Raw genomic sequence first — 13,422 nt, forward strand, 5'->3', positions numbered from 1 at the left:
CCAAGCAAACTGTGTACCAGCTGAACTGCATCCCTGCCTGGCCTGTTTATTATTTTAACGGAAATACTAGTTTCCTGTATCCTCATGTCTCAAGTAATATTTGTATTTTTTTTTTCAAACCCACTGGGGAAAGATCATCTGGGAGACTGAGAGCAGCAGTTTAAAGTGGGTTGTTGAGCCCAATGGGGTGGTCATGCCCTTGTGGATCTGGAGTAGGTAACCTATTTAGCACTGGAGTCCCTGAGAAAAGACCAGGCCAGGGGTCTGCGTTCCCAGAAAAGAGACTAGGCCCTCTCTCTAAACCTGGAAGGTTAGCCAGTCAGTCATGCCTCCAGGGTGTTGTTCCAAATTCCAGGCAGAGTGAGCAAGATGTGGTGGACACAGGCCCAATCCCTGAAGCCAGATCGATTCTGGCTTCTCAAAGGGGCAAACAAGGTCAGAAAGGAAATGGGCCTTCCAGGGAGAGTGTCGCTAATAGGCACCAAGGTGAGGCAAAATCAGAGTCCAGTCTGAAAACGCATTTCTCCATCTTTATTAAAGCTAGGTCCTCCTGTCCACGGGAGGGGGCAGGGTGGAAATGGTTGGAGACTAAGAGGGACGGGATGGTACCCTCGAGAACCACCCTGTCCTGGCTTGTTCTGAAGCTCATGTCCCAGAAGACATGGAAAGAGAAAAAAGGGACAGATATCCATTGCCAAACAACGAGGACCCACGTCTTCCTCCCCACTCGACCTCACCAGGTCAGGCTACATTCTGACCATCACCACCCACGCTCTCTCTTCCCACCCATGGACTACCCACCCAACACCTAGCAGCCTGCGTGTTAGCTCCTGGGCCCCAAGGTCATGTCTATGCTACAACAAAGGATCTAGGTCTAAAAGGGAATGCAGCTGGGTGGAAATCTGACTTCTCTAGCCCCAGCCACACTGGCCCAGAATTCATGAAGGGTGGGAGGGGCTCCTGTGAGCCGCACCACAGATGCCAACAGTCTGGGCTGGAAGTTAGCTGTTCTCTGTACAGGGGCCTTGCAGAGTAAGGTGCTGTGAGCTCAGGTCCACATAATCCCTTATGTGAACAACCACTGTGCAAGCCACCAATCCCTCCGTGGGCCACGGACCCATCCGTGGCAGAGACACTGGATGTAGGGTCCTTATTACAGATGAGGGAAGATTCCTGGATCCACCCAGTGCTGTGGGCTCCGCAGCCACCTGCTCTAGGGGAGGGATCTGCTAGGAAACAGAAGTCTGTAGGAACCCACACCAGGCACCCCAAGTATGTCCATGTGTGCTATTTGCAGCCACTAGAGGCTGATAGGGGTTAGTAATACCAAATCTATGTTGTTGCCAGGGCTTGTCAGACCTGTGTTTAGGGGTTGGAGTGAGGATTTCAAAAGAATAAGGCTTCCAACTCCCCAGGGCCCTTGACAATATCTGCAACCTGGCTACCCATTTGGTATCTTGCTTTCTCAACTCCAGCACTCTTCGGGTCATATAAGAGATGGAAAATAATGCCTACAGTCGACAAAACGTTTTCTCTGTTGGTACCTCCATCTCCCCGAAAACTTACTGAGAATCCTGCCTGTCACAAACTAGGTTCTGAAAACTTAACTGGACTCACTCAAGTGACAGGAAGATGGTCCCCAAATCTCCCAGGGAGAATGGGTAAGGACAAACCCACCAAAACACCCAAATGCACCAGAGAGCCCGTGACGGACTCCTAAAGCAGCGGGGCTCCACGGGCCACCTGAACCGGATCCGTGATGAATATAGGTCTTGCCCGCCATCCCTGCAGCACAGATCCAGGGATGGGTCCGTCTTGTTCAGGATGGCGGCCCTGCGCACCCTAGCGAGATCTGAAACTTGGGGCGGGAGGGACCTGAGCACCCAAGAGTGGGAATCCTCCGAAGAGGCCGGCGGACACACCGCGCGCTTCGACAGGCCTCACAGGATGCTCTCCTCGTAGGTGCCCGAGGGCCCGGCGAACGCGGCGGGATCGGAGCCGAAGCTAGTTCCTCCCGCGAACTCCAGCAGCGTTCCGGAGCCCGAGCCCGGTGGAGGCAGAGGCTGTGCTGCCTTGGCAGGCGCCGGGGCCTTGGCGGAGGTGTTCTGAGCCGGCGCGCCTCCCTGCCCGCGGTGCGTCTTCATGTGCGTGAGGAGGTGCGAGCTCTGCGAGAAGCGCCGGCCGCAGTTGGAGCACAGGTACGGCCGCTCTCCTGTGTGCGTGCGCTGGTGTGTCACGAGCACCGAACGCTGAGAGAAACGCTTGCCGCACTCTGGGCAGGGGAAGGGCCGCTCGCCGGTGTGGCCGCGCCGGTGCTTGGCGAGGTTGGAGCGCTGCGCGAAGCCGCGGCCGCAGTCGGCGCAGCGGAACGGCTTCTCGCCCGTGTGCGTGCGTCGGTGCCGCTTGAAGTCCGAGCTGTGGCCGAAGCCTTTGCCGCAGTCCGGGCAGCGGTGCGGCTTCTCCTCGGCGTGCGCCCACTGGTGCCGCGTTAGCGCCGCGCTCTGGCCGAAGCGCCGGCCGCACTCGGCGCACGCGTAGGGTCGCTCGCCCGTGTGCGCGCGCCCGTGCGCCGTGAGGTGCGCGCGCCGGCTGAAGCCCGCGCCGCACACGCCGCACACGAACGGCTTCTCGCCCGTGTGACCGCGCACGTGCGCCGCCAGGTGCGAGCCGCGGGCGAAGCGAGCGCCGCACTCCGGGCACGGGAAGGGCCGCTCGCCCGTGTGTGTGCGCCGGTGGCGCGCCAGGTGCGAGCCGTACACGAAGCTCTTGCCGCAGTCGGCGCAGCGGTGCGGCCGCTCGCCCGCGTGGTAGCGCTGGTGCTTGGCCAGCGCCGCGCGCCGCCCGAACGTCTTGCCGCAGTCCGAGCAGATCCACGGGCTCTCCTCCTCCGCCAGCGCGGCAGGCGGGGGCTCCGACAGCAACGAGCCGACGGCGGGCGCGAATGCTCGCAGGCCACCATCGGCTCCGACTCCCGGGCCTGCGCTGCGGAACGGGTCGCAAGCCAGCCCCATGCCCTGCAGTGATAGCGGGGGGCCAAGGGAGCCGGACAGAAGGCGCCCATCGGTCTGCAGCCGTTCGGAGAACTCGGGGAACCCCAGAATGGAGAAGCGGTCCGGATGCAGCCAGGACTTGGGATGCATGGGGAAATGGAAGCCAAACGGGTGCGAGGAAGGCCCTTCGCCTTCAGCCAGGCCGTTGCCCATCTCACGGAACCTCCTGTCTGGCTCAGGATCCTTCTTGCTGTCGGGGACAGTCGCCTCTGCTGCCGCAGCGACCACCACCTGCTCGTCCTGTCTAACTTCAACCTCAGTGTCTCCATCTGCCACACCAGCCTCAGGCTCTTTATTCTCTGCGGGCCCGGCCTCCATTTCTTCGGGTTCCGCCGTGGCTACAGCCGCGACTGCCATCTCTACCTCGTTGGGAGCCATTCCCACTTCGTGTGGAGCCATCCGTGCGCCATCGCCGCTGCTGGGTTCTGTGCAGCCGCCGCCGCGCCGGTGACGCTGGAAGTCGGCGCGCAGGCGGAAGGCCTGACCGCAGTCCGGGCAGCAGTGAGGACGATCAGCGGTGTGCACGGCCTGGTGGCGGGCAAGCGCTGAGCTCTGGCTGAAGCTACGGCCGCAGTGTAGGCACGGGTAGGGCCTCTCGCCGGTGTGCGTGCGCTGATGGGTCACCAAGTAGGACCGCCGCCCGAAGCCCGCGCCGCAGAAGACGCAGCGGTAGGGTCGCTCGCCCGTGTGGATGCGACGGTGCGTGACCAGGTGCGACTTGTAGACGAAGCGCTTGCCGCAGTCCGGGCATGGGAAGGGCTTCTCGCCGGTATGAGTGCGCTGGTGGATGGCCAGGTGCGAGCGGTACACAAAGCCCTTGCCGCACTCCTCGCAACCGAAGGGTTTGACCGCCGCGTGGTAACGTTGGTGCTTGGCCAGGCGCGAACGGTGTGGAAACACTTTGCCACACACATCGCAAGTGGTCTCTGGACATCCGATGGGGACAGTCACTGCGGGAAATGCCCAGGGCACCAGAAAATTCTCCCCAGGCTCCCGGCCGGATAGGAAATGTTTTGCCTCAACCTCTTCCGCCAAAATACCAAGGCTGCCAGGGTTGGGTCCCCAACCCTCTGGGGTCTGCACCGCATCTGAGTCATCGGGGCCCCAAGTCCCAGGTACATCCCCCACTCCATAGGCTGCAGACCACATCCCGGGGGGCTCATTCTCCTCTTCCGCCATCTCAGCAAGGAAGTCCTCATCATCTTCCTCCTCGTGGTCCTCTATGTCATCGTTCCAGAACCAGGCTCCTAAAGAGTAAAAAGAGAAGAGAATGGTGCAGCTTGTCTTGGCAGGGAAATTGGCTTCCATGACAGCCAGATCCTGAAATTGTTGAAACAGACCTGCTTCGTTAAAGTCGGGTGTGGTGCAAACCACAGCCAATACTGGCCAGCTCCACTGCAGGAAAGACGCCGGCCTCCCCCAGTTAGGGACTTCATGGAAGTCCAATATGCACACATGGCCAGGAAAGGTGGGGTTTACCTGGGGCTTTCCAGTCTGTGGAGGGTAGGAGACTGTGTGGGTAGTTATCAGCGGGTTCCTGTGTGCAGGAGAAACACTGGGGAGAAACCTGGGGCCCTGCAGTCCCCAGCATCCAGCAAGCCCACCCTTCAGCACATCTCTATTTGTCTTCAGCTAGGGACTTAGTTCCTTTCTACTCCGGAGAGCAGAAACACAAATGGTTAGCCAGGGAGAACCATGTGGGCACTCATCCTAGAGTCCCCAGGAGCTGTGCATATGAGGCCTTGAGTTCCTCCCTGTTACAGGTCACCCCTGGGCTTCATTTTCCTGAACTCTGCATTTGCAGAACCCCTGGGCAGCTTAGAGGGTGCATGTATTGTGAGCACCCCTGGGACTTCATGCCAATCCCACCGGGATACACAGCCTAACTCTACTGCCCTTCCTGGGACCTAGGGCTCTAGAATCAGGTCTGTAGGGCCACCTCATTCATGAAATGAGCCTGTTAACAACACCACCATGATGCGCCCAGGAGAGACAGTGACACTGGACCACAGCACTTGGAAGTGTTTAGAGCACCTGTGTGCCTCCCCGGGTCATTCATCATACCCATCTCAGATGTAGCAACTGGAAGGGCTGGGCTCCCACCCACTTGCATCTGAGGGAAAACATCTGTCCCATTTAGACTGTCACGGGCCTGGATGAGCCTGGACCACAGAAGCCAGGGACTGGGCCAAGAAGTCTCAAAAAGTGAGGGCTGGCTTCTAATGTCAAGCACTGCACCCCATCAGCCCTCCTTGCATTCTAGATGTTATCCACAGGGAACGATAGCACAGTGCCACATACATGAAGCCACCAAGAGCTGCACGGGCCTCGCCACAGATAAGAATAAGCATGCTGTCCATATGGCAAGGAAATGGGTTCATTTTCTCTTAGTCTGTAACACTAAGCTTCTTACTATTGTGCTAATATATAATTTAGAGGCTTTAAATAGAAACATTGGTTAAACTGAGTTTACCTCCAGCTGCCAACACGGCCACCAGAGTAATGAGAAGTGGCCAGCCGTGTGCCCATGAGTTCAGTAAGGCAGAGAAGCTAATGCGGAGGAACGAATACAGTCCCCTGGGTTTCTGAGCCCGTCTGCAACTCTCAAGGACCTAGTTCTAGCAAGAGCTGAGAGCGTAAGCTGGGACTTTAGAGTCTGGGAATAGCAGGAATGTCTCACCCCTGCGCCCTACTCCACCACACAAAGCTCTGTAGGGTGGATAATCCTGAGAGGCCTGAGCGATCTCACTGCTGCCTTGGGTTGGCAGTGACCACCGCCCAGCAAGCATGAGGCCTGCATTGTGTTCGGTGATGTTTAGAGGCCACTCTGGTGGCTCTATCCCAAGGTGACACCTCAGGAAGCTACTGGGCTTCTGGGAGAGGAGAACCCCAAAGGAGATCAGCTTTGTTCCCCCATTTCCTGTTTCAGAGTGTTTGCTCAACGCCATCTCAAGTACCAGCCACATCTGTAACATCTGTAAGTCTCAGGTGAGGATTCATTAGGCCTGCTGTGAAACTTGACTAACTGCTAGAAGGCAGAGGGCATCAAGGTGACCTTGAGGGCTAAACCCAGACCCACAGGTAGTAAAGTTGGGGTGAGGGCTGTCTTGCTCCAAGGATCTGACTGTAGGTGAAGGGGATGAGGCCTCCAGGAAGACACGGGCTCAAAGCCCACTGTCTAGCCAAATGACACAGCATGGCCACAAGACCATCTTCACAAGCGATGTCCTGAGCTTGGGACACCCAGACCCTGGTAAAGCCGGTTTCCTGCTCATGGTAAGGGAAAGGTGAGAGGAGCTGGTGGAGGGGAACACAGCCTCAGAACTGTGGCTGTCACGAGTTTCCCCCATGTCTACAGATGTCACCGAGTCACAGCAGCTGGTGGTATGAGTCTCACTGGTTTGTTCCTCTAAAGCATAATCCTGGGGATCTCCCATGGCAGATGCCCCAAGTCTGCTGCACTCTCCAAGGACTGCATGAGTCAGGCTGGGCCCTTTACTCCAGAGGCCCTGAGCAACCAGTTCCTTCCAAGGCTACAGGGTGGGGCACTGGCTGTCTTGGAGGCAGCCTGACAGGAACAGCAGTGGAGAACCATTGGTCCTGACAGGGTGTTACAGACGCAGAGGTCCCTAGTCAGGTTGCCATTTTCTGTCTGTTAGCAATTTGTTATCCCGAAGTGTCCAAATAAAACATGTACCTGCCTCATGCCATCCGCCCCATCTCCAATTGGAGATGAGCTCAGGGAAAGTTCCTTTCCTTATTGGGGACAGTCCCCAAGGGAGGAAGGATACTAAAATGGTGTGCAAGTCTATAGATACTGGCAGCGTCAGGGAGGTGTCTGAACTACAGCCTAGAAATCGACCTCTAAGAGGCTCCTTATACTGGCTGGTTCTGTGTCAACTTGACACAAGCTGGAGTTATCACACAGAAAGGAGCCTCAGTTGAGGAAATGCCTCCAGGAGATCCAGCTGTAAGGCATTTTCTCAGCTAGTGATTAAGAGGAGAGGGCCCAGCCCATTGTGGGTGGCACCACCCTTGGGTTGGTAGACCTGGGTTCTATAAGAAAGCAGGCTGAGCAAGCCAGGGGAAGCAAGCCAGTAAGCAACATCCCTCCATGGCCTCTGCATCCGCTCCTGCTTCCTGACCTGCTTGAGTTCCAATCCTGATTTCCTTTGGTGATGAACAGCCATGTGGAAGTCTAAGCTGAATAAACCCTTTCCTCCCCAACTTGCTTCTTGGTTGCGATGTTTGTGCAGGAATAGAAACCCTGACTAAGACACTTCTGTAACCTCCAAGCCAAGCTGTGAACAAGTGAACAGGTCTGGAGGCAGGCAGCCCTTCTCTGGGGATGGGCACTGGGTTGGCCCCCAATTGCTGGTGAGTGGCCTCTAAAAGACCAGCAATTCTTTGGCTTTGATGTTTGATGGGTGGTATGCAGATTCAATAACATACCTAGTGTTAACTGCAGCTAGGTATGCCCAGATCAATACCTTTGTCACAGGGATTTGGGCAGAGTAATCCCTCATCAGAGCATCCATCCAGCACCCGGACACCTCTCTACCCCTTTGCTCCAGGTGCTCTCTCCGTTCTTCACCCCACCTGCACCAAGCCCAGGGACCTGGGAAACAACAGGACTCCAGCCCCTTGTACCCTGGCTAGGACTAGAAGACTCCACAGGATCCCCCAGGGCACAGCTACCTGAAACCTCATCAAGAGACTCTCTAAAGAAGCAGTTCTCCTAACACTGACCCTTTAATGTAGTTCCTCATATTGTGGAGACCCCCAATGATAAAACTATTTCACTGTGACTTCATAATGAATTTTGCTTGGTCATGAATCATAGTGGAAATATCTGCTATACAGGAATCTGATAGGTGACACCAAAGAGATCTCGACCCACAGCATGACAACCGCTGCTCTCTGTTGAGGAGGGTCACATGAGGGGCTCCACACACGCCCCAACCCCCACCCCAGCTGTGCTTACTTGCTAGTTCTGGATTCTCGATGCTGCTTGAACCTCATCTCTATCCATATGTATCCACTGCATACACCGTAATGTTTAAACTGACCCAGTCCTGAGTGTTGTGTTTCCTTTCTGTCCTTTACTTCCTGGAATGGGGCTGGGAAGATGGGAAATCCTAACACTCGGCACAAGCCCTGAGTTCAATTCCCAGCATGCATGTGAAAAGCCCAGTGTGGTAGTGTGTTTATGATCTAGATTGGGAAGGCGAGCATGGATAGAATCCCCGGGCGCACCAGCCAGCCTAATCACGAAGCCCCAGATCCTAGTGAGAAACCCTGTCTCTATAAGGCAGACCTCCTGTGTTGACTTCTGGATGCATGCACAAGTGCACACACGGACAGACACATCAGGAAAGGAAAACGGGCAGAAGCCTGCAGCAGAGAGTGGGGACTGCTTAAGGCCGTAACACAGACCCGTGGCAGCAGCTGCTCAGAGCATGCTTTCTCCAGCTGTGTTCTCTGCTCCAGTTGAGTGTTCATACGGACAAAGGGTCCTGGGATGACTGTGTTTGGACCGTGCAGGAGGGGAGAGTCGAAGGTGGTGGGTACCTAGAGACCAGGCTGAAGGGCAGTGGGACTCTGAGTATCACAGAGAAAATGACAACACCTGAGTGAAGGAATGTGGCCAGGGGCCCACACATCATGTGCAGCTGAACTCACAAGGGACCGAGGAGAGAAAATTACAGTCTTACAAGACTAATTTAGAAATCCAGATGGCCAGCCTAGGGACAGTTCGTATCTGTCCTGACAGACTCAGCCAGTCTGTTCCCAGATGGCACTGCTGGGCAGAGACGAATAAAAAGGAAGAGAGAAAGGCAGACAATGAACTGCTCAGTATCCTCAGAGGAAAGAAGGAAGACCCGAGGACTTCACTATGCCAGAGCTTCCCCCTGATCCTGCCATCACGTCTGGATCCCCTATGGGCAGTCATGTGACTCATCAGACATGCCCTGAGGTTGGAGAGAATAACTCATCAAGTAAAGTGTTCACCATGAAAGCATGAGGCCCTGAGTTCAAATCGCTAGTGCCAATGTAAAGCCGGGCACAGTTCTTGAGTCTAATCACTAATCCTTGGGAGGGACTGGAGAATCCTAGAAAGCCCACCAGCCAGCTCGCAGGCCCTGTGTGAGTGGTGAGTCACCCAGACACCCTGTTGCAAACAAGGTGGAAGCCGGGAACTGGTGCCCAGGGTTGTCCTCTGACCCCACGAATGATTTCTTCTTCTTCTTCTTTTTTTTTTTTTTAATTCTTGAGACACAGTATCACTTTGTAGCCCTGGCTGGAATCAAACCCAAGCAGATTCATCTGCCTTTGCTTCCTAAGTGCTGGGCTTAAAAGCATGTACCCACACACCAAGCTTAAGATATATGCTTTAAAACAGTGGTTCTCACCCTGTGGGTCAAACTGCTGTTTCATGGGTGTCACTTAGGTCATCGGAAAACACAGATATTCACATGATTCATAACAGCAGCAAACTTAAAGTTATGAAGTAGCAGTGAAAATAATGTTTTGGTTGGGGATTCACCACAACACGATGAGCTGTATTAAAGGGCTGCAGCATTGGGAAGCTGGGAAACCACTGTTTAAAACATGCTCATGGATCCTTTGCCAACTGATACTCTGCAGACAGGGCCGGGCTGAGAGACATCTCAGGCCACCAGCTCCAACACCATGGCTAGCCACAGAAGACACAGAGCCACTGACCCAGTTAGCCAGTCCTCTCAGAGACTCCAGTTCCTGTCCAGGTGTACGGCTGTGTGGCACCTGTTACCTGCTGTCACCTGCACTGCAAAGGTCCAGACCCTTCCCATGGACCCTTCAAGGGAACACAAGGGCACACCTTGAACCTACTCTCAACAGGCTGGCCACTGTTGGCTTGTGTCCCACTCTCTCTAAGTCCCTCTTGGGTCCTCAAGAATACTCCCTATTTTGGGGCTTCATCTGAAAGAAGGCTACATTCCTCATTCCCCCTCAGAAAGCTGCTGTGAGGACTCACAGGCATGTTACCAGAGTGAGGTTTCCTGTCTTCTTGTTTTAATATAATTTCTATGATAACCCCACCCTCGGCTGATGATACCCCAGCCCTCAAAGAGACACCTTTCAGGCAAGAGTCTCCATCAAAGTCCTTGTGAGTCATGCAGAACCCACGGCATATTCCATGTGTCTGGGAGCCCAGCGTGCTCAGGCTGGAATCTACAGGTTTAGTTCAGAATCTTTAATCTCCATATGAATAATGTGGGGCTCAGAGCCTGAACCAGTGCAAGGCAGTGGAGGGCGAGATAGAAAGGGAGGGACTAGCATGGTGGCACACATTGGAGGGACAGAGATAGGCAGATCCCTGGAGTTCGTGGGCCAGCCAGCCTCAATTGGGCTCCTAAGGTTCTCTAAGGACATACACTAGCCCTTAGACCTCTGTGAAACTGGACCAGGAAGACCAGGAGCTGATGGCAGGGTCTCCTCACAGCAGCCTCCCTGTCTCCTCATAGCCACTCCAGACCCCAAAACACTAGCATTAACCGCATTGGGGAGGTAGAGGGACCAGGTACAGGTTTGCAGAGTGCTTGCTTTGGTAAAGGCTAATGCTGGGCCCAGCGCTGAGCAATGACACTAGCGGAAACCCCACAAAGCTGGTGTCTCACTCACCCGTGTAGACACCAGTGACAACATCTCCCTCCTCAGGATGAGGGCCGTCTTCCACCCAAGGTTCTTCTCCTTGTTCGAGGTGGAAGATCAGATCCGGCTTAGGGATTGGGTATCCTGCCCAGGAGAGGGACAGATGATAGCTGCAGGGATGGTTGTCCCAATGGGGTCCAAGCCATCCTTGTCCACACTCAAATCCTCTGCTCTCTGCCCTTCCCACCTCTGCTCTGAGCTCCTATAGTCCAACCCAGAAGCCTTACTTCCTTACCCAGCTCTCCTTCCACACCCACCCATGCACCTTCCATCAGGATACCCGCCCTTTCTGCTCCTACCTAGACGCTTCTGAGGCTGTACCGTTGAAAGGCTGGTGGACCAACAGCTTCACAGCATGTCTCTGCCTACTTCAGACCCCTTGCACCCAGAAGCCAAAATGGGCTGGTCGCTCCAGAACCCTGGTGCCCGTGAAGCTAAGCCCTCAGGGCCCTCAGAGCGGTGCCTCCCGAGGCCTTCCTTACCCAGGGAGACCAGGATCCCATAGTTCTCCTGCATCACTTCCCGATAGAGGTCCCGCTGGTCCACATCCAGCCTCTCCCACTCCTCCAGAGAGAAGTACACAGCCACATCTTCAAAAGTCACCAGGCCCTAAGGAACACAGAGCCCCAGGAGAGAGGCTGAAGGGATGCCCTGCCTCCAACACCCATTTGAAATAAGCTCGGAAAACACAGTGGGGACATAGCCCAGCATCCCATCATTGGTGGGACTACATGTGTCCAGATGGCACTGCAGTCTCTCGGGCCTCTCACGCTGTGACAGGGACCCATCTTCTACCCAGAGATGAAAACCTCAGACTCAGAGTACCCTTCTGACCCTTCCCTGTCACACTAACTGGTCCCAGCAAATACATTGACTAGGATTAGGATGGACAGGTGGTACCAACCAAACTGAATATGGGTGCCAACACCTGACCTAACAGAGGAAAAACAGACCCCAGGAAAGGGATAGTCATTCTAAAAGACCCCGACCTGACTTGGGAGTGGGGGGTGGGGCAGCCATGCCCTCTACAGTTGAGTGGGTGGTAGCTAGACTGCTTGAGATAATATGACAGCCTGGGAAAAACCATCAGCACAGAAAGGCTGGGCCTGGAACCTGATGCCTTGTCCTCACTGATGCACCACCCACAGAGGGCTCTAGACCACGGTGTAAGGCCACTGGGGACAGAGAGGCTGACCAGTGCTGCACATGTAGAGAGCAGCTCACCTGAGTGAGGAAATGCTCATCATCTTCCTCTTCCTCCTCTTCCTCCAGATCTTCATCCTGGGTAGTGGGACATACCTGGGAGGCCGGCAGGGCTGAAAGGAAGAATGCTCAGAGCCAGTGGTACCTGGCTGGCAAGCAGGGTGGGGCTCCTGGATCCTCCCACACTTCAGATATGGGTCCAGTCGCCCCTCATGGCCCCAGCCTCTCAGTCCTCATTCTTACCTTTTCCTTGAAGAGCTGGTGACTCGGTATCACCACCATTGCTAAGCCGCTCCTGGGTCCCTAAGCTCAGAGTCTGTTCCTCTGCCAGTACCTCCACATCACCATCATCACCACCACCACCGTCTGCAGAGTTGTCCTCCACCTCCGCCACCTGTGTGGCCACTTCCTTCTCTACTACCTCTTCCTTCTCTCTCCCCTGCTCCTCTTCCTCCTCCTCCTCGGGGTCAGCATCACATTCTGACCCATCTTCTGCTGGTTCCAGTTGGGTAGCTGGGGAGTCTGACACAGCATAAAGGGCAGCCATCGTCCCTGGGAAAGAGCCTCCGTGCGGCCTGAAACACAGAAGCATTTTGCAGAGGAGGCCACAAGAGCTGGGGGTTGGGGTGGTGGGGTTGAGTTCTGCCTGCCATCGGAGGCTGTACAACTGGCGCGCCCAGAAACACTACCTAAGGAGCTCCCTCCCCACCAGCCTCTGGGATGTGGCTTCTGTTCAATTGCCAGCAGCCACGTGTCTGTCTAGTTGTAGCTCCAACCTGTTCCTGGGTGAGTCACCCATTATTCCAACCCAGTCTACCCTCAAGAACCAGAAGCATGGAATGCAGGCAACAGAGCCCCAGGGATCCATGTTTACTGATGGGTGAGCATAACCTACAGGGGGCAGCCTGTTCCACACAGAAAGCCAAGAGGCTTACCCAGCTCTCGGCGCACACGAACCAGGCCAGGCCCAGTACTGTCGACAATGGGCACTTACAGGCTTGGGGGGGGGGGGGGCTGCAGGGCCAGAAGAGGATCTTGTTTTGTTTCAGAATGCGCCTGTAAGTCAAGGAAGAGAGGGAGGGCCATGAGAATGTATTACTCTGCTGCTGGTCTTTCCCTGTCTCCAGGAGTGCTGTGCAAATCTGTCACAGAGATGGTCTGGCTGTCACTGATGACAGTGAGGTGACACTCCTTCACACTGGGGATCAGAGAATAAACATGGTTGAAATGTCAACACCTCAGAGGCTCACAGGGTCCTTCTTCCTCAGTGACGCCACAGACTCAGTCTAGCTGCATCTGGCTTGAAGCCTAGAGCCACGGGCTTAAGGGGATGGGAGCAGAAGTCCTGCAGCCACTGAACTGTTTCTTGTCTACAAAAGAACAGCCCAATGGATCTCCAGGGCAGGGCAGTTGTATTTGCTTTTTTATTATGTTTTTGTTGTTGTTTAATTTGTGGAGTCATGGTGCATGCCTT

General features: G+C 55.2%; 1 protein-coding gene across 1 annotated transcript; it reads right to left on the reverse strand.

Annotated features, from left to right (window-relative positions):
* Nucleotides 1–830: 830 nt before the first annotated feature.
* On the reverse strand, nucleotides 831–12,943 carry ZNF316 (zinc finger protein 316). Its single transcript, XM_080940563.1, has 6 exons — nucleotides 12,884–12,943; nucleotides 12,192–12,523; nucleotides 11,970–12,061; nucleotides 11,228–11,354; nucleotides 10,716–10,829; nucleotides 831–4,297 (listed from the first exon to the last, which is right to left on the reverse strand). Exons 2-6 carry the CDS (start codon nucleotides 12,493–12,495, stop codon nucleotides 1,941–1,943), a joined length of 2,994 nt encoding a protein of 997 aa, XP_080796689.1. The 5' UTR covers nucleotides 12,496–12,523; nucleotides 12,884–12,943; the 3' UTR covers nucleotides 831–1,940.
* Between the last annotated feature and the right edge of the window lie 479 nt (nucleotides 12,944–13,422).

Source organism: Micromys minutus, assembly GCF_963924665.1.
Source record: "Micromys minutus genome assembly, chromosome: 29".
NCBI classification, from domain to species: domain Eukaryota; kingdom Metazoa; phylum Chordata; class Mammalia; order Rodentia; family Muridae; genus Micromys; species Micromys minutus.